General features: G+C 34.7%; 1 protein-coding gene across 6 annotated transcripts in view; it reads right to left on the minus strand.

Annotated features, from left to right (window-relative positions):
* Positions 1-479: 479 nt before the first annotated feature.
* Nckx30C (solute carrier family 24 member Nckx30C) overlaps positions 480-22,193 on the minus strand; it is a 277,663-nt gene continuing 255,949 nt past the window's right edge. For all 6 annotated transcript variants that reach the window (XM_083130711.1, XM_083130708.1, XM_083130710.1 and 3 more), the window contains 4 exons: positions 18,498-18,639; positions 15,926-16,041; positions 14,757-14,893; positions 480-8,204 (listed from right to left, as the gene is read on the minus strand). In XM_083130711.1, the coding sequence (XP_082986837.1) occupies positions 7,964-8,204; positions 14,757-14,893; positions 15,926-16,041; positions 18,498-18,639 (636 nt within the window). In that variant the 3' untranslated portion in view covers positions 480-7,963. The remainder of the gene's footprint in view (positions 8,205-14,756; positions 14,894-15,925; positions 16,042-18,497; positions 18,640-22,193) is intronic.

Genomic DNA, 22,193 nt, shown 5'->3' on the forward strand with positions numbered 1-22,193 from the left:
TTAGGAAGAATATTGTTAATAAAACACAAATAACAACCACTGACATATTACACTTTTTGTGAACTTTAGTTTCAAATATTTAAAAGCCTGCTTTTAAAAAAAATTAACATTAGTATTCTTTAAATTAAAATCTAAATTGAATGTTAATATTGGGAAAATAAAAACACATAATATGTACAATCATATTTTATTACTTTTGATATTTGCACACAGAACACAAAATAAATAAGGTGTCACTTAATCCTATCCATTAACTAGTTAAGGCAAATATTTTCTATCCTGGATTTTCGAATATCGAGATAGAACTTCCATAATACAAGTTACAAAATATGACAAAATCTAAATAAATTTGAAACTTTCTGATTTATCATGATGAAAATGAAAGTTATTCCTTGTACAAGTGAAAACAATATTTAATGGGATTCTTTACTCAATATATATATATATATATATATATATATATATATATATATATATATATATATATATATGAATGAATGATTAACCTGTTAGACTGCTTGGAAACAATAAAAACAATCTGAAGCTGTCTCTTAAAATGTGCATGTCTAGATATTTCCTGAACAGTCCTACAAAAATGTCTTTCATGTTTCTGTCATGCAAATCTTTCATGAGCAATTTATTTTTTCTGGGAGAGAGTAAGTGGGACTATTAACAGTGTCGAAGTACATTGATAAATGCTTAATTCTGTGAGTTTCAACTAGTAATAAAATATATATATCACCCCACACTACATTTTGTCAGCATTATCAAGAAAATGAACAAATATAGCTAGCACATGTATTTTTAATATTTTCAGCTCTATGTACTGAAATCATCAGGTAATGGAATGCCATCTCCCCATGATGGCACTAGGCACTAAAAATATTCAAAGGAATTAAAATAAAGTATGTGTTGTGTATTTGTTGATTTTCTTGATTGTTAAGCACAAATAATCCAAGTACTTAGCATGTACATTTCAGTGAGAAAGGATTGAAATGATGATGAATAGGTCGTAATTCTGGGTTTACAAAATAATGGTGAGTAATCTTTAAGGATTAATTTCAGCCCAGAAAAGTTATTTTCTTTAATACCTCACTACCAGTGCTATAGTATTATATTAGGTTTTGAAGTATCTGTTTTTATTTAGCTATTTGTATAAATGTAACTGCTTTACATGGTTTAAGTACCCCTCCTGTTTTGGTGTCATACATATTCAGTAAACATGTTCTTAAGAAACCGGATTTATACTTGGTATACATGTTAAATATGGCAGTCAGTTTCTCTTATGTATGTATTTAATCACATATTTAGTATGCTATGTCATTTAGTGATATGATTGCTATGAATTGTGATCACCTCGCACTACCACAAAATTTCTCAGTGTGACGTTCAGGATTACCATGTTTAGGTATATTTATACCTTGAAAATATAAAATTAAGAAAGTATAATTAATATTGTAAGCTTACATAATGTTAGATTTAAATTTATTTTTATTTCTTCACATTAGAATATACAATGTGTTTTTAATTCTCAAAATGAAGTTTTTGAAAGTAATCATTGAGAAATTACATCAATATTTAACATTTCTTTTTAATGTTATATAATTAAGAGTAAAGAGCTTGATAGAAAAACAAATAAAAATTATTATTTAAAAATGTGTTCATAGTTTACATTTTTCAAAAGTCTGCTCTCATTCCTAATAATCAGAAGTTAAGAATAATGTTAGTGATTGGTGAAAGGTAGAATTGTTATATTAAAATTTCATTCCAGCAGACTTGAGAAATTTTTAATTATTGAAATAAATATAACATTAATCAGATCATTATAATTAGCAATTTGCTCATGATAATACTCATACAATTCTTTTCCAGACAGCATACAACTTATGCATTCTGTTACAAGGTTTGTCAATATGTATTTCATTGCTAACTGTATTTGCTGTACTTACATGAGTCTTCTAAGTTAAGATGCTTCACCAGAAGTTTTAAGTTTGCTTAAATAGGTTTTAAGTGGCATTTATACATATATTGCATTAGAGCATTTTTGTTGGTTTCCTCAAGTACTTTGAAATTAATTTTGTCATCAAACTTCCACTAAAACATTGTTGATTATTTCTGACATGAATATATCTGAAGACATTCCATCATAGAGATACATTTCTTTATATTTTATTTCAGATCATATAGAAAGAATTTAAAAAAAAACACTAATATTTTTTTTCATGCAAGTATAAATAGATATGATAAGCCTCTCTTTCAACATTGTGTAACAAGTTTACTGTAGAAAATATCTGTAGCTGATAGCTGATAGTTACATAAGTTTTTTCTAAATTGAGAGCAGCAATCTTCATAATTGGAATATATTTTCGTTCAACACTTATTACAATGTGGATGTAAATAGACTATAAATATGTAATATATTTAATGTTGAAGATCATAACAATTAACTTTCGAATTTTATTTTAATGCTACTTTACATTAACAAAGTATGGTTTTATGTTATGCCTTATATACAGTACAGTTTGATGTATACGCTATTTAATTCTACAAAAATATGCAAGTACTCTTTTCAGAAGTTGTTAAAAACTTTAATGTTGAATTTATTATCTATGACATTTGTGTTCAATTTTTTTTTATTGAGCAGAAATTGCCATTTGGCAACTAATAGTTGTTTTTTTTTCACTGGCGTTGGTCAAGACTTAATTATTCTTGAATTACTTTTCTAATTCTCCCTAATTAAAGTTGAGCATTGTAACACCATGACTATAATACTTGATAGTGACAAATACTGGAGGATCAAATTAACAGCAGTTTTTCATTGTTGCTTACTAGCTGTCATTGCAGGAAAAGAGAAACCCTAACTTAATTAATTCATGGAGCATTTTCTTTCTTTTAAGGGGTGTTAAACGTCTCAATCTCTGTTAAAATACATATGAGTTAGTATGCTTCACATTAGTACTGTGTTTGTCCTGCAAAATTGGTGAGACTGGTCCTGATAATATAATGCATGTTTGCTTCTGCATTAGCCCTTTCAAATTCATTACTACATTTTGAATTCGGAACAGTAAAGAATAATAGCAAGCTGCATGCTTGAAAAATTTATATATCTTTGCATATTTATTCTCATTCACAGAATATTATTAAACACTTTATATAGTAATTTCAACATTACTTTCAGCAATGTTTGCCTTCTGAGTTAAAGTTCAGTAAGTAAAACTTCTCATAACTTATTTTAGGTTTTCCATGGACCACACTGTTAATCTACATAGCTAGTTTCTTTTGGGAAAACAGAGAAACAATATGGCAGTTATTTCATAAAGTAAGTTTGCTATGTGTTTAAGAGCAGAGCTTGAGCCTTTGAAACAGATTGGAGGGTGACATTGAATCAGGTAGAGGCAATGTTTTTACAAAAATTGTCCTAGCTGGGTAGGGAATGTTGTCCCACTGAATCCACTCCCACTTTGAAGCTAACACTTCAAGTGATAATTTAAAGTATGTATTGAGTAGATATTGTAATTCATACTTTAGAATACCTTAGAATATTACAGTAGGGTTTGTTTTTGTAATTATAAGTTTTCCTACAAACACAGTTATTGAATGAAATTTATAAGTTTCGAAATTTGGGGAAAATGTAGAAAAATGACAAATCTCAAAGAAATGTTTTGCCAAGAATGTAAGGAGGAAACGTTGATACTTCAAAATGTGCCTAGAATACCAAATTAGATAATCATAGCATTACATTTGTTGTTAAAACTAATGAAAATGTATGTGTAATTACGTCTTGTGAACATAAATCTTTTATTCAATGGTTAATTGTGGCATCACATGTTTTACATATCATCAAGTTCAAGTTCATAAACTATGAAATGAAGCAATCTGTGATATAGAAATGGTTTGTTTTACTGAATTTATACGTCTTTTGAAATTAAAGTGCACAAGTTAAAATATTTTCACTACTGCCTTGTCTATGGAAGTTCTAACTAATTAACTTCAAAATCCATACAACAAAAAATATTTAATTTAAAATGGAAGGACATTTTTTTTATGTTAATGAAAATGTACAGTATGTGCAGTTCCATATTCCAGCCTATGCATGTGACACTTGTTTAACCATTCATATCAGCAATTTTTATATTTACCATCAAGGTTATTATTATGTACATATAGAGATAGATAGATAGATACATGAGGAGTGGTTTGTGTAAACGATTTCAATTAATTTATACAATCAAAAATGGCAAGGCAACAAAGTATGGAAATTGCCAGGAGCCCAGGATTTATATCAGTGGCAAAGAACTGTATTTTTGTCACTGATATGTGGTTAACTACTTTTATACAGCAACATATTACGTGTATTGTCTGCAAAAATATAACAAACCATGCACAACATGGCCTCATATTAACAATCTACATAATTTACAAGTACCAGGATAACAAACAAGCTCCTGATGCTCCCCATAAATTTGTAACAAACATTTACATAAAAGGTAATGTTTTTTGATCCATACTTGAAATGGAGCAAGAATATACACATCTATACCCGCTACTGATGTGACTGTACCGTTGTAGGCAGAGTAGTGCAATTTACAATCTTAACACACGTTAATGTTATTTAGTTATATAACAGGAATAATACAGGCTAGAAGTATCCTATATCTCTATGTGGTTTGATACCATTGCGTCATTTTTTATACATGAAAGAATATTCAAACGCTGTTTAAAGCCTGAGTCACAAATACTCTATGCCTATATCAATCTTTATATTGAAGAGCAAACATGTTACACCACCAAATTGGCCTATTTAGTACAATATATATGTATATATATTATATATATATGTGTGTGTACGTGTATAATATATTTTTTCTGTAGCATTAAATATGTATTCAATTTTTATGAATATTGAAAATAACTAGGAACAAATATCTATTTAGTTCCTTTAACATTGTTCATTCCAATCAAAACGGTAACCTGCATAAAATTTCCGAATGCAACATCGTGTAAGTTTCTTTCTTTTTTTAAAACTAAATTTTTAAAAATAGTAGTTGCCTACAACAAGGGGAAAATATGCTTGATATGTGGCAGAATGTACAGCAACTAACAAAATAAAAACAACATTAGTCACAAAAAATATTGTTAGGAAATCTAGCTGTACATTTCAGATAAGAAATTTATGAAGCTGAAAAGCAGTAGATAGATACATTGCACACATAAATATTTACACCATGCATGAAAATAAATATTTTTAGGGGATAAAGTACTTTCTAGGCACTTAGAGAATAATTGAAGCATGTTTTATATACATGTTTTTTTTAAACAAATGCAATACTAAGCAAAAATATATTTCACTTAACCATTTCAAATATTACTTCTCTATCGTTTCCTCTGCTGTCACATTAACACTCCTTCCTTATGAATAGAACAAAAATTACAACAAGATTACATACATTTTATGCATACGTATATTATCATTCTTCCACAAAGCATTGGAGCATTTTAACTTGCCTTGTGATCACTTGCATATTTACAGAGAAAGAATATTCGGAAACAACAATGTTTTCTTTTCTTGGTTTGATTCTATTTCATAATTTTCTTTTTTTTTTTAAGTTCAAGTTTAAGAAGCCTACTTCTTTAAAGAATTCTGTTCTTCTTTACCAAATACAACAATTATTAGATTAAATGTTGAAGGTTTATTGTAGGCCTAATATCTAACAGAGATACAAGACACAGAGAGTGCAAAAACAGTATGATCTAAATATCATTTTTTAATTATCATTATTATTAGTATTATTATTAAATACAAGTTATTTCTTTGAATACTCTCTACATGTGCAACAAGGTAACATGGGAAAAACATCCACTAATGTATTTTTCACTCATTCAAGCACATATACACAAAATTGTGCCTTTTTCTTTTCACATTCTCAACCACACAAACACTCACATATTATTATTGCTTTCTTTATTTTTTTAGAGGCAGCAGTTCATTAGAAAGTACACTATACACACGGATATGGCTTTCTTTTAAAAAAATGACAAATCATGTTATGGAAGCAACACTGGAAATACACTCTTTTTCTTTAAAAAATGAAGTTATAAAATATTCCACTGTTAACGCTTAAAGTATGAATCATACCTTGTTTATTCTAATGTCAACCATCTTCTTTTCCTACATGTTTCTGACCTGAATGCACTGCACTGCCTAATATTGAACAACATAAAAATTAATTATATTTCTCTGCACACAGACAGAAGGTAGTAGTCAGAAACTCTAATATACTGAATTAGTTGTTCAATTCTGAACAAATAGAAGCATCTCTTCATGTAGAGGTAACTTCATCACAAGAATGTCAGCATACTTTCATGCTATATGTATTTCGGCACATCAAGTACTTAAGCTTGTTTTTATTTCTGGAATATAAGTATGCTTACCATAATATTTCTCTTTCAGTCACTCATTAGTGAACAAGAGGGGGAATAGTTTCTCATATTTCTTAGAATATTGTTTGTATACATTAGTTGTTCTAGATGACATTTAACAATTAAAGGAAAATATCTGCAATCACTGAACTTATAATTTCTAATTGGTATACTATAAAACAAAACACTCCTATGAATATAAATGCTAGGAAAATATTCTAGGTAGCAACTGCAACAAAAAATGTTCTTCAGCTGAAAACATAACATTGTGCGTTTCTTTCCTGAAAGAGCTCCTAGTAGAGATAGATTAGAATGCAAAATAGAAGGAAAACGAAATGTAGTACATGTTACGAGAAGTGCCTTTCTTATTTATTGCTTTCTCTTCTCTTTCCATTAGAATCTTATTTAGTTGGACTTTACAAGAAGCAAGCATCTTTGATTTTTCTAAACAACGACATTAGCTTGAAAAATAAAAAATATAATTTCAGTAGTCCAAACAGTAATGGCTGTATTTATTTTGTTTCATATATCTACTAAAATAGCATGCTATAGATGTATGTTATATACAACATGCAAATCATACTATTTCTAAGTATGAGAGATAAGTATAGTCTGTGTTTTTGTGTACAACTGTGCCATACGGACGTACATGTGTATGTGTGTTTGTGTGTGTGTACGTATGATGTGCAAATATCTTAGTGTGTACCTTTTCTCTTCATTCATTTACACTTCCAGTTGATATAAGTATATATGTTTTTTTTTTTTTGTTGTATAACAAAGTAAGATCACAGGTGGGACCTGCCCTTCACCTATCTCAGAACAACGGTAATATATATAAAAGTACATTGATTTCTTTCATTGCCAAAGTAAACATTTTCTTGTTACCAATTCGATGAGGGTGTAGTGTAGAGTGCCGTATATTTTTACAGCTCTTGCTGTTTTTATTTTCTCCTCACAATCAATCACTCGTGTTATGTCCTAGAACATCTTCACATTTTCCATGGCTAAAATTGTGTTCACGTGCCATGCTATTCGATCAACAATACATCCTTAACAAGACAATAATTATCAACAAACTTCAGTTTAAAAAAAATATATATCCCATCTTCATAATTCATATATGTTTCAAAACCCGTAACTGTTCTTGTTCTTCCCGTAACTTTTTCTCATGATTATTCATGAACTCACTTAATTCTGGATCAACACTTGGTCCGGTCTTATAACTCCTCTGATAAAGTTGTTTCGATATACAGTACTTTTCTTCTGTAACAGCACGTTTTATGTGAGGATGCGTTTATAAAAGTTGTACACTGTAATTTATCTTTTGTACAGTGCTCCACAGCCCAATTTCGTCCATGCATTTCATGTGAATCCGTTTTACCATAATAAAACGTTTTTCCATGTGGCAGTCACATTTTTTTCACAGAGATTAAGGAAAACTCAAAGCACCTAGTAAAGCAGGACAAATTCAACATCAGGTAGTAGTTGTACTAAGAAGACTTGTTTGTTCAACATGAAGCCCATAATTAATATCACAATACTTTTAAAAAGGGCATTCAATATAATCATACTCAAACATCAAAGACACTGCTACGAAAACAAAATATAACAGAAACATGGTAAAACCCAAACCTTTGTTCATTCTCCATCGAAAACAAGCAATTGATAAAATAACAAAAAGTAACATCATAAACAAAATTACGATGGAGCACACCATTCCCGCACTGTTAACCGTAACAGGACTGGAATAGATGATCCCATACAGCAGCCAAGGCACAGGTAACCTAAGGGTAGCAAAGAGATGTATATTAAAAATTATGACCAAGTGCACACATATGAAGAGCACTTGTAACAATAATTTGAATACAAATCACAGAAAGAAGAAAAGGAAGGCAGAGCAAGCGCCACTTGCGTTGTTTTTTTTAATAACAATTTTGATATCTAAGTTCATGTTTTTCAATACCTTTATACACCTCGGAATGGAATTTATCTACTTTAACATATTTACATCTGCAGACTTTTCAATGCTCCTATTTCCGTGTATTGGCTGCAAAAATAGAGCAGCTGCAGCCTTCACGAGGCTTGGTAACGTGGCACAGCTGATCCGCGTTAGAAGCAAGAGGGCTGCTCGCCTTTCTCCTCACTTTTGGAGTGACTTATGCAGTTCTTGCATGGTCACTGTCGTTTCTCAACGAAAAAAAAAAAGATCAACGGCAAGCGACCCCTGGCCCGCTTCGCCTTTGGCAAGGGTGTTGGAAATACCTCGTCCACGCTGGCCACAAGTGTTGCTAACCTCCAGAATGTTCTATGCATCCGTAGCACTGCCTAACTCGATACGATTATTCACATGTGAAACTTAATGAACAAATTAGCTTATGAAGTTAGTTATGAGTACCGGTCGTATGGTATTTATAAGATATAAAATCACCAGCCAATACTTGGACATATCCGTCACGTGGTCAGTAACTCCAAAATATAGAGGGTATGTAACACTGCAAACAGGGTGAGGAGGAGGATGCATTTGGAAGCGTGGGAACTGCGGGTACGTGTTTTCTTTAGTGTAGCCATCGTCCTGTTATTCTGTTCTTTTATATGTTGTTTTTGCTGTTTTGTGTTAAGTATAGTCTTGAAAATAATCACCAGGGCTGACAAACAAGTTGAACCATCGATTTGGAGTGGTGCAGGTAAGGACTCGATTAGGGATCTTCTTTCATTCAGTTAAAGAACTTCTACCGGAAAGTTGGAGGTGATGAATTATGAGAGACCGTGTCCTGAACATAACCAAAACAAGTAAGAAATATGGGAAAGTTTTCATTAAGCAGTCAAAAGTAGAAAAAAACGATATGTTTGAATTTGTTTGAGTATACTTTATGCACAGAAAGGCTAATTGGGACTCGATCCAAACCACTTGACCGAGTGGAGCCCCTTCATTACAAGGCAACAATGTTACATATTGTGTCATATTGTGTGGTTATGCAGTAGCAATGTTATGAATAAATCATTTTGTTTGAACATGGAATGATGCAGGCCACAATGACTTCAGTAATTTCCATAATGCAATGCAAAGACATGAACATTTCCAAAATCACACTTGTGCAGTGATATACAAAAGGGGGATTGGTGGGGAACCCCTCTCTTGGTACAGTATTCATAAAAAAAAAGGTTAAAGGCAGGGAAAATATGATAAAGGGCTGGGTTAGCAGGGGAGGAGCAAAAGCCTATTTTACAATTCCAGCCCCCTCCTGTGTATATACCAGCGATTTATACACACACCCAACAACTGCCCCCCACCAAAAAAAAATCCTAAATACCCCTAAAAGTTTTCATCAATGCCAATTTTTTGGTAATTTTGGCTCCAAATTTACCCTTACCCCCTCTCCCTATATTACATTTGAAAATGTAAATGGCCGAAATGAAAAACTGACTTGCCTATCACGAAAATTCACATCACGCCCCTGTAATGTAGTTACTATAATTCATAAGTGAAAGTAAAGTTTCCTGTGCAGTTTGCAACATGCCATGAAGGCACATATAGGGAGGTAGTGTAGGTGGGACCCACTCGTTAATCTTGGGCATTTTTGGAGGTGATATGATCAGCATCACACTCTGGCCACCTTTACCTGCAGGTACCGATTTATTGGAGGCTGGGTGGACCCCAGAGCTACTTTATGCAGGGATACGTTCGGAAAAATTCCAAACTTAGATCACTCACCCAAGGAATCGAACCCAGGTCTCCCACGTGGCAGTCAGATACCCTACCAATTAGACCACCACAGTTCCATTCATTATTCTTAATTAACTACAATATTACAAAAACAGTTGCAGCCCTGTTCTTGTCTGTAGAAAACATAGGAAGTGATATTGCAGTATTATTTTAGTTTTGATAATTGATGCAAAACAAAATAAGACTACAAAATTGAAGCACTGGCCATCATTCTGTAAAATTCAAATGAGTGACTTACTCATGTAAAGGAAATAACATAATATATTTCATTTAATTATTAATATATTTTTCACATGAACAGAAATAATAACAGTTTATGGTAAATTGTGCAGATTTTTCATACATTACTAACAACTGGGATTATATCTATATATAAAAAATGGATGTATGTATGTAGATGTGCGTGTGTGTGTGTATATATATGTTTGTTCCGGCATAACTCTCGAATGCCTGGAGCAATTTGAACCAAACTTGATACACGTATCACTTGCAATCTGAAAATTTATCCTGTGGGGATAAGACACCCCTAGGGTTGGGGTGGGAAGGGGTGACATGTAAAAATAATCGAGAACAACTGATATTAAATTCAGCACATCCGTGACTCTATCCAATCTGCACAACGATAGTGTTTCTTGGGTTGTCTAACATTCAGGCTGTATTGCGAATGGAATCCATAGTTTTCGTGACACTCCCAATGCGGTTCAACTCCAAGTTCATCACCTATCGGCATGGGGGGGGGGGTGAGAGGGGGTGAAAAATAAAATGCCACAAATGACCTAGATTAGTGCCAAATCCATAGTTTTCAGAGTGTCTAAGCTAATTGGTGGGTGACATTCACAATGACATACAATTAGTTACATTTTACACTATAGTTAGAATTCATTATTTTCCTGTCTAATAGAAGATTGGGATAAATAAATACCAGGGCAACGCAGGGTAATCAGCTAGTATTAAATAAAAATGTAATATATACGGAGGGTCTATAAAAACAACAATGATAAGGTGCTAATATTTGGAGACACTAATATTAACAAAACAATAGTGATGTTATATACAGGGTACCAATAAGAAATAGAAAAAAACATGACCACTTGGCAAATTAGAAAATTTAGGAGCAACGATGGCATTCTAATTGGTTTTCATTATTATGTTATCATTGTGTTCAGAATTTTTTGTCACTAACTTCTAAATCTGAACTTCAATCAGGTTTAAAGAATGATGCTCTTGAAATATGAACATTAACAATAATGCAATGTGTATGATTCTAAAGATTCCAAGTGCATTTTGCATTTTATGTAAAAAGGTAAGTCCGCCAACTTTTATGTACATGTATACTCACTCAACAGTGAGTGTATGTATATTTTTTAACACAATGGTACTGATAATTTTACAATACTCTATTATCAGCTTCTGATGTTCACAAGTAGATAGGAGCCTAATAAATGTGTAAAATGGTTTAAGATGAACACAGGAATGCCAAAAACATTTAACATTAACACTGTTTGTCATGTATGTCAACTGAATGCTGATAATGAACTCACCTTTACAAATCCAATTATGACTGACTGGTCATATTTTCCTTCTAGTATCCCATTGGATTACTCAACATTTATTTTATCATTCTTCAGAAACATCAAAAAAGCTCCAAAAGTAATTTATTACAAGTAAAGTTTTGGCCAAAACTACATTGGAAAGTACGTGTAAATGTTTTGTTAGCGAACTTTCACCTGTCATATTCATTTTTCTTTCCCATCAGATTATAATGATCCCAGCGCCCCTTTCAGAATCCTCATAGCCATAAGCGTTGTTACTTTTGTGGTTTATAGAGATTATGATGTAGAAAACACTAATATGTTCTGAATTATTTGGAGGATGTGGGACATACTGCGGTTACACATACATGCACTGTCTCGCACTGTGGTCGTGCAGTCTAAGGCATCATGCTTTGGACTGTGGTTACAGGATGTGTGCAGGTTCGAGTTTCCTGGGGGAAAGCGTAACAGCTTTTTTTCTGAGATTTTGACCTGTGTATGGGACCAGTGGCCACCCAGCATCCAGAGGAAATTGGGGAGCTACAAATGAGTAGCATAACCCTGTCACGGAAACTTACAATAACAACTGGGGTCTTGTTATACTGTTTGGATAGTTTCCCACCTTGGAAGGTAGGAGTGAACAGTCAGTAGGTAGGCCCTGGCTCTCGTGGGCTGTTGTGCCACAGGTTATTACATAAATGCCACTCCAACTAGTCTCATCTTATATTGAGTACAAAAAAGGTCTTTTACTTATGTGCATATCTGTAATCAGTTTTATGTCAGTGATATCATCTTTCTCCATATGGCTTCACATGAGACCTTCACTTATTATATTAATGTTGGGAAATGCACGTACTGATTGTTCAAGGGATGTGAGTCTAGAGGTCCATTTCGGGGCTCTTTGATATTTCAAATGCTTGAATTGTCACTTTCCGTATAACACATCTTTCTTTTCATTGATTTTTTTTGTGTGATTTTGTAACTGTTTGTGAGAAAAAAAATTTGAAAGTTGAGTGGGAAATTCATAGTTGTAATTATGCACACCGAGTCCTGCTGCTTTTGGTGTAACTCAGTAGCAGCTGCTGCCTATTCGCACACTCGCACGTCCACACCCAAATAAATGTGCAATGTAATTGATTTTTATTATATTTATTCATTGAAAGCCATTTCTTCGAAACAGCAATTGTTCCCGGGACACATCACCTTCCATTTATTATCATACGTCAGCTTTTCTATCTGAGTAACTTGCGTCGAATGGGCATGAACCAGCATGAACACAATTGGGAAATGCACAAAGCTGCACATCGAAATGGCGCTGTGTAGGATGGCCGGTAGAGGAAGCAGAAAAGCTCTTATGGCTTGGATCAAGGGCTTTCGGACTCGCTTCGCACAAAAAATTGTGACACAGTAGCTATGGACATGCGCTGTTCCCTCTTCGTCATGTAGTGTTGCAATGTTTCCACTCCTTGCTGTGTGACGGAGTCAGGAACAACTCATGTATCATTGCAAATTGAGTGATGCAAGGGAATTTTTGATCTCTCTCACCTCATGCGGTTCTGAGCAAAGCACTGAAATCCGAATGAGGGGAGGGTGCAAAAGGAAGGGGGGAGGGTGTGGCGTGTAGTGACAAGCATATTCAACCATGCAAAGCCAGATGCGATGAGTGGAATACATTGATACAGGTGCTGGGAAAATAGTCTTATAAAATGTCAGCGGTTTGAATTAAAAACATTCACAAATGTCGTAGGAATTGGTGCATTTAGATGCTCCGACTTGTATTTGGAAGTTCAACGAACATTTCAAATAATCAGCTTTTAATCTTGTATTTTTGTCACAGAACAGTCAACAATTCTTTATTCAGTGCATACGAGAATCTGTAACTTGTACTATTATGTCACTAAATGAGATATTTTTGTAAAGGTGCTGGCAAGAACTAGTTGCATTTGATTAGGGTTTTGAGGATCCTCATTACAATGACTAAAGTGAATAAGTACATTAAAAATGGTAATTAACTTAAGTGTACGATGAAATGTTTATGTGACATTAAATTTGGGTTTCTGATGGCACATATTTACATTGAAGAAAGATAATTTACATTATTAAAACACGGCAATTAAACAAAATTCTGGCAATATTATTATCCTTTACAAACCATAGCAGTTTATCGGTATAGCGTTGTGAGTGATTTTGTCAGGTCGTCGAATGCTGAGTTTTCTACAGGTCACGAAAGAGGCCAAACAACACATCTTCTCTCGTGATCGATTAAAAAAATCACTAGTGTGTTTCGATTTTGTAATAAACCTTATTTTCTTTTAATTTTCATGAAATATAACTCTGCTATCGTCTCATTATCAGGGAAATGTGCATCGTAACTTGGATTGCAAATGCAATTAGCAGAAACGCAGGAATAATTGAGTGGGAATAACAACACTTCTTCTGGACTCAAGGCCAAGGTGCACACCCATAGGCCCAGACCACGAGCCGCCACTGATGTAACTGGTCTTTATCTGTAATTGTAACTCAGAACTTTGATGCTGACCAGCTTTGAGAACTAGTTGGATATTTTTTTTTAAAATGCAGGCTCAATATTAGAAGACCAGTAAAAATGTATCTTGCAAATATAACTTTTCTAATTAATCAAATCAGGAATTTATCCAAACATTTTTAACTGGGTAAAGTGGAGATATATCTTCATCAAAATTAGTCATAACTTGGGAATTTCTGTAGAATTTTAGTGGATGGTGTTAATGGAAATTGGCGGAAATATGTGTTTAACTTAATCAGATTAATACTAGAACCAAGTTAAATGTTTTCTCTCTCTCTCTCTCTCCTTCTCCCCCATCTCAATACAAGGACATATATTTTTTAACATGTAACAAATTAATATCAGACTATACTAGAAGTACCATGGATGCAAGTGAATATTTCATTTTAAGCAGAAATTCATTTATTTCAAGCAGGAAAAAATCGTGCAACTAATTCTTTTGTTAATGATCAAATGAATAAATGATGCTTTGCTTTGTAGAGGTGATAATGATTCTGAATTTGTTGTGTATTTTCTTGCTTGCAAGCATACTCACCCCACACACACATCGAATATATTGCTGCCAACAGAAGATGAGACAGCCATGTCTCCAAATCCTTTCCTTGCAACGATTACGCTAGTAATGAGGTCAGGTATGGATGTTCCGGCTGCTAAGAAAGTGAGGCCCATGACCTACAAAATAAATTAATCACAATTAGTTTGTTATAAACACTGTTTACATCAATGATTGTTTTGGTTGAAAGTTGGTTTTACACAGTTCATTATTTCATTGTGACTTCTAAATAAAAATCTACAATATATGAAAGCTCATATTGAGAGGCTATAAAAATAAAATACACATATGATGTATGCCCTACAGAGTAAAATCAGATTGCATGTAATAATGTAGATGGGTCAGTGCTGAAAGTGAAGGGGGGATGCGAGAGAATGGTCCCCCAGCTAGTAAATTTTTGTAAAGTCTCCCCTGAGCTGTCTCATTGTCACCGTGTTATACCATTGGAGCATCCCCCAGTTAAAACCCAAAAGCCCAGCCAAAGTTTCCTCCCAGCTAACATTTTCCACTTCAGGTGTTGAGATGGTTAGCTGTAAATAGTTATTGGTTAGAAGAAAAACAAGCTTAAAATCATCCCAGATATTTTTAGGAATGTTTCAATACAAGGAAGAAAGGGGTTGATGTGTTGACTTGCAAAGTATAATTTAAATGCAACAAACAATAGGAACATTAAGTACAATCTCTGACCAGCGTGAACAATATAATGTCATGGGAAGTTGGAAAATACATCACTACATAACTCTGCAAGCCTCCCCAAAATATTGGTTAATGTCACTTTGTAAGCAAGAGGTCCCAGGTTCAATTCCTGGTGGCAGTATATTGTGGTTTGGATCTCACTTTAATCTCTGATGTGTCATAGTATCATTAGTTTACATTATACTTGAGTATGTGAAAAACATAGTACTGAATCAGTTTATGCAGAAAATATGGATTCCAATATTTTAGTGTTGTCTGGTTTTTATCATTGAGAACTTCTACCAACATGTAATCTACAATGAGACCAAAAGCACTGTACAAATTAATTATATTTTGAATCCACAGCCCCAGTTTGTAAGGCAGTCACATACATTTTTAGGATCCATATATCCAACCCTGGTAATGACAATTTTTGTGTACATCTTTTTTGAGCACTTAGGACATAAGATACTTGCCTCAGGTGGTATTTTAGCAGTCTCTCCAGCAACATTAGCCCACCACACCATTAGATAGGAGAAAGCAGCTATCCACACAATGCTGCCAATAAAAGCAATGGGAAAGTACTTCTTTCCTGAAAAGAAAAACAAAGCTCTTAGTACATAAAAAAATATACAACAGCCATCTTCAATTAATGCAACTAATTTATGTGTTAGATCAACAATAACAAGAAAGACACAAATAAGTTTGAGGATAATATCCATAGGGTTAACAAATTTTTCAGGTTTGAGACCCTTCGGTGCAGTAATGCAATGACAAGTAACAGTTATTTTTTTTAGTGATGGTAACTGAAACTCAGTTGCTTTTTAAAGTAACTAGTAATGAAATTATCCCACACTGTGGCTGTGCGATCTAAGGCTACAGGATGCCTGCTGGTTCGAGTCTGCTGAGGGGGAAGTGTAACAACTCTTCTTCTAAGATTCAGCCAGTGTATACAAGGGTTGCTATTGATGTATCCGGAACTGCCAACACTAATGTTGCTAGGTAACATCTAATATATCCATCGTAAAGTTGGACATTTCTATGGTATATGTACCCAGAACGTTGTGCTTACGGATGCTATTTTTGTTTGTTACAGGGACTTGAAAATTTCATCGCAGGCCAACAATGGAATTAACTCGAGAACATTTTCGAGCAATGATTTTCTACGACTTTCGATGTAGATTATCTCAACAACAGTACATCGATCAACTCATCGACTTTTGGCGATGAAGCACCATCTAAAAGCACTGTATATCACTGGTTTAGTGAATTCAATCGTGGCCGTCGTTCGCTCATGGATGAATCCAAAGAAGGCAGTCCAAAATCGGTTGTTGTGCCAGAAAACATTGATGCTGTGGGAGAACTGATAATGCATAATGATAATGTGACATCATATACAAAAGATATTGCATGAACATTTAGCCGTGAAGAAGATTTGTTCGCGTTGGATCCCGCATACTTTGACAATCGCTCAAAAAAAGGCCCGTGTCGATTGGTGCAAGCAAATACTCACAAAACACAATCGTGGTGCTTCAAAAGCCGCGTATAACATCTACACAGGTGACGAATCTTGGATCTATGAATATGAGCCCGAAAGCAAACAGCAGTCGATGGTGTGGGTGTTCCAAGATGAGCCAAAACCAACAAAAGTTGTTCATGCAAGAAGCACTTCGAAGCAAATGGTTGCCTGTATTTTTGGGAAAAATGGACATGTGGCTACAGTGCCACTAGAGAATCGTAGAACTGTCAATTCTGAATGGTACACAACCATTTGTTTGCCAGAAGTCTTTGGGGAAATCAGAAAAGACAACCAGCGATGCAGGATCATTCTCCACCATGACAATGCGAGTTCTCACACATCGGTCCAAACAACTCGGTATTTGACCGGTGAAAACATTGAATTGATGGGTCATCCGCCATATAGCCCTGATTTAGCACCTAATGATTCATTTTTGTTCCCGTACGTGAAGAATAAGCTACGTGGTCAACGATTTTCGATGCTAGAAGACGCGATTGATGCATTCAAAATGCATGTTTTCGAGATACCTCAATCGGAATGGACAAAGTGCTTTGAGAATTGGTTCAAACGTATGCAAAAGTGCATCGATCATCATGGAGAATATTTTGGAAAACAATAAAACCATTTTCAATTATATTTTTTTTTTGTTTGTTATTCCGGATACATAAATAGCAACCCTCTTATTTTCAAATTACATAATGGAAGAAATATTACACTGTTCAAAATAAATCATGATTACATTGCTTTTCAGCCTGCCCATTGAGAACAACATATATAATGTTATATATGAGTTTCAGATTCGTACATGAAACTGTTTATAAGTACTTTACCAGGGCCTGTGATGATGATGTTGCTTTGTAATAAAGGGGTCTCAGGTTTGATACTAAGTGGGTGGTTTATATCCAACTTTAAACAGTGGGTCTAATCCTGATTAGCTTGTCTGTGCATAAAGTGAACTTGAAACAAAGACTCAAGTAATTTTCTGCCTAAAAAGTACAAGAGTTGCTAATGAAGTGGAACAAAGGTGCCACAGTCCGGACCTCACGCCAAGTGATTTTCACCTGTATGGAGCCTTAAAGGAGTTCTTCGGAGGAGTAGTGAAGACATGAAGCAAGCAGTCCAATCATGGCCTCAGAGTACAGAGAAACCTTTCTACATTGCTGGTATCCAAGCATTATTGAAGTGCTTAGATAAGTGCATTAGTGTAGAAGGAGGCGACATCGGGAAATACAAATCTTTTCTACATTTCCAAACGTGCTCAGTTATTCTTAAAAAGTCAAAAGTCCCAACTGACTTGGATGGCCCTTGTATATGCACCTCAACCTGCATTTATTTCTACTTTACTTACATAATCACTATTTTCACCCTCCAGTATATTGTTCTACATGCCGTGAGTTATAACACTTTAAATTTTTTAAGTAATAACTCTCAAGCCTTCCACCAATCAATCAACCTTAAAAAAGATTTAATTTGCAACTCGTGACTGAACTGTGCAGACAACCTGTTAAAATTCCTGCCATTGATCATACCTCTGGGTGTCCTAGTATCAGGCAATGTGAGCCAAAGAGGAACAATAATTGGAGCTACAAGGATGTAAGTTATCCGCTTCCTGGTAGTGTCTGGCCATGACATATCCAGTGGCTCATTGGAATCTTCTTCAAGCCCACCAGCCTAAAAGAGGAGAACAGAAAATGCAAATTAACAAAATAAGTAGCTTATGAATTGGATCACCATAAATTAGTTTTCAAAAATATACTTTTGAAAAGAGAAAAAAACAAAACAGTTTGCCCACAGAACTTTATTCCCACTTAAAATAGTACCACTTGAACTAGCTACCTACTGGAAACTAGCCATCCTTCTTGCTTTCCAACTGGCTAGTCAACAAATTTCGCTTACTAGATAGTGACAACGCTAGTAGAGTACTTCAGTAGGAAATTAAAGTTTATACATAGGCAACAGGTTTAACTGCATTATTAGAGCGAACACACAACTGCAGTTGTTATTACTTCAAAAATAACTGTAGCTAACTTTTACCATTACTTTATGCATTGTATGAACTGCAATCTTGAATGAGAATGGTTTAGTAAACACTGCTCTATACTCTTTTGGGTTGTTTGTTTAAATGAAAATCATTTTATTTTATCGGCCTGCACAGGGATGTTGCCCCCCTTCCACGTTTGATCTGGATCTCGTACAAAAACGAAGTTATATATGTGAAAATATGGTAAAATATATACCACTAATTAACAACAACAACAACAAAAAAAGACAGAATCTCTTCCTCTTAGTGTCACCTGGACACTGCTTTATATATTGAATATATGAAAATTCCACAAACAGAAACAGATGGTTTATAATGCAATAAACAATTTATATGGCTATTACAAGTTTTACTTATCTCATTTGTGTAGAAATGTGAATATTTGTAATAGATACCATGAACTCTTTATTTGACTTTATACACTCTCGCACATCGTGCTGCGATGCCAAAGGTCCCGGGTTCGAATTCCACTCGGGCTTGGTTGTTTGTGAATGTCCATTCATCAATTTCATCACTCATCCCCATCTTCGCAAATTAGCCAAGAGGCACAAAACACGAAGTAAAATAAACTAAATCAATTTATACACTCTCTGATTATTTCTCTTCTATTCTGTGAGATTACTTGATGACTACAGGGTATCCACCTTAAGAATGGCCACTATTGTGTAAAAGTTATAGTTTCTCAATGGTCACACTTATTTTAGCTGTGGGAAAAATAACTGTGCTACATCAATGAATCAATCATTGCAATATGAAATTCCATTTTCCATGCTGGCAGTCTGGTATCAGTTACCTTCCTCCTCTCCTACATGAGTATATTTCAGGCTCTGATGCCAGTTAAAGAAAAATTGCCCTCGGCTTGGCTTAAATGCAAACTCGCCATGAAAACGTCACGTTACAGAAGAGAAATTGGAGTCTTTCATCACATGCTTGCTTACACTCTGCCGTTTCCTTCGCAAGACAAAGCATCCACAAGGCTCCACCACCTGATCCTGCATTCTGCAAATCCGTTTTGGCTCTTCTCCAATCCTTTTTGTTCTTTTCTAGCTTCATCTCCAATGCAGAACCTCCAAGTATCTTTAAATCACTTATATGGTTTTCAATCTAATAGTTCCTTTTCTATAATATCTATAAGCAACGTCATCTCTCCTTAAAATATGCGTAAATACATGTCAACTAACTTAAACAGTAGCCTCAAAGAACTAAAACACTACTTCTAATGTCGTTGCAGGTAAATAGCTATATTTAATTGGATTGTTGTTTTAAGTCCACTTTATGCACAGAAAGGCTAATCGGGACTGGACCTACAGTTTAAAGTAGAATCGGAACCACTGTGCCATGTGCCTCCACTGGGTATCGAACCCATGACCCCTTGATTACAAGGCGACGATGCTACCACTGGCCCATTGGGGAGGCCTTGAGTATATTTAAGTAAATGTAATTGTAATGTAGTTACTTTTCCAGAAGAATAATCCTAACACACACTTAACGATATGAAATTTGACAACTCTTTGTTTGTTTGTCCCCTTTGGACATTGAAGGTGATGGTGCCAGAGAGGGTCAGGTGGCAGATGTCCACTTTCTGAAGGTGACGTTGCCAGAGAGGGTCAGGTGGCAGATGTCCACCTTCTCATCGAACAAGAAAACTGGAGTCACATGCTCCTTAAACCTACAAGCATTTTCATATGGTGTTTAGAGATACATTGCATGTGACTGCTCCCAGAAAATATTCTCACCACTTCTGCTTCCATACTATTTTTTTCTGGGTTGGAGTGATGTAAGTTCCAATTGTTCCTAATTGCACATAAAATATTCAGAGCTTGTTATGTTATGCTCTTTAGCATTGTTCTTTTGGAAGTCGAAGAATTCATATTCATATTCTACATGGCTGAAAGGCATTATCAAATCAGCCCTGTACTTAGGCAAGGGACAGGTGGGCAACTCTTTTTCATCTAGACCCTGGTTAAGCGCCCCCTTTCCCCATTATAGTTTCATTTATTGACAAGAAGCTACGAATAGTAACATTTTCTGAATTACTGGATTGTGGTATACTGTTGTAACTGGTATTTCAATCCAAGTTGAATAACGGTAGTGGAAAGTCTCCTCAACGGCAACGTTTCTTGAAAATGATAGTATGAACGACTTTTACAGCATCTATGGATTTCTTATAATCATAATTATATTTTTTACAGAAATGCGGAGTTTCGTTCATAATTATTGTATTAATTGAAACGGTCACATGAAACCAAATTTTGAAAAATGTTAATATTAGCTTCGAGAATACGGTTGGGGTATTTGTTGTATTTTTGTGGCCTTTTATCTAGGTGAAACTTCTATTTGAAAGAACAACAGTAATATTTTCATTACCTTTTTGATTTTGTAATTATGTACCCCCCCTTTCCCCAACACACAGAATTTGTTAACCTCTTCCCGTCGGGAGCCATATGAAGTGGACGTCACTGTCAAAACGCTTAAAACTTTCTAATTGTTGGAAAATAAATTTCTGACGTCCTCCCTACATTTTGTGAATACTAACAAAAAAAAAAAAAAAACACCGGGTGTATGGTTTTTTGGTGTTTTGCGCTTCGGCGATGAAAATGTTCCACAAGGCTAAAGCTCTGGACGCGCTTCTTTTTCCCCTTCCGTCGTAGGCGTCGTTACCAAGGAGCGCTTATTCATTCGAAAGACTTTTCTGTGTTTACCGCCATGCATAATGGAAGGTTCCATTCCCGGGACCTAGAAATTGTGGTGGGTGTCTGCAGAATAAGCGCGATAAAGCTCAGGGTTGTATGACCTTCGTGCTGTTCCCATGGCAACCGTGGATGGCTTCCTGCGGTTACGGATGCATGTCTTACTCCAAGATGGTAATCTTTCAGGTTAACGTTGGAATAAATTTCCCCTTCAAATAAAGCGGTGTTTAATGGATATGTATGGCGGGCTAATTTAGTGCTAAGAGCGTTTCATGCAGTTTTTCCACTGACCCACATTCGCCTTTGAAAGATCGGGGCGTAAGGGGGTGACCTTTTTCGGAGGAATCTCAATTTGTCAACTTCTCTTTGTAGTAAAGTGGGATCCATGAGTATTACCGTTCAAATTGTCCGTCACCATGTTCGTACACTTTATTTGACCCAACAAAAGCTTCAAGAATTAAAAGAAAACTCAAAACAAGCTGTTGACAACTTCT

The sequence above is a fragment of the Lepisma saccharinum genome, chromosome 11 (assembly GCF_977018435.1).
Source record: "Lepisma saccharinum chromosome 11, izLepSacc3.1, whole genome shotgun sequence".
NCBI lineage: Eukaryota > Metazoa > Arthropoda > Insecta > Zygentoma > Lepismatidae > Lepisma > Lepisma saccharinum.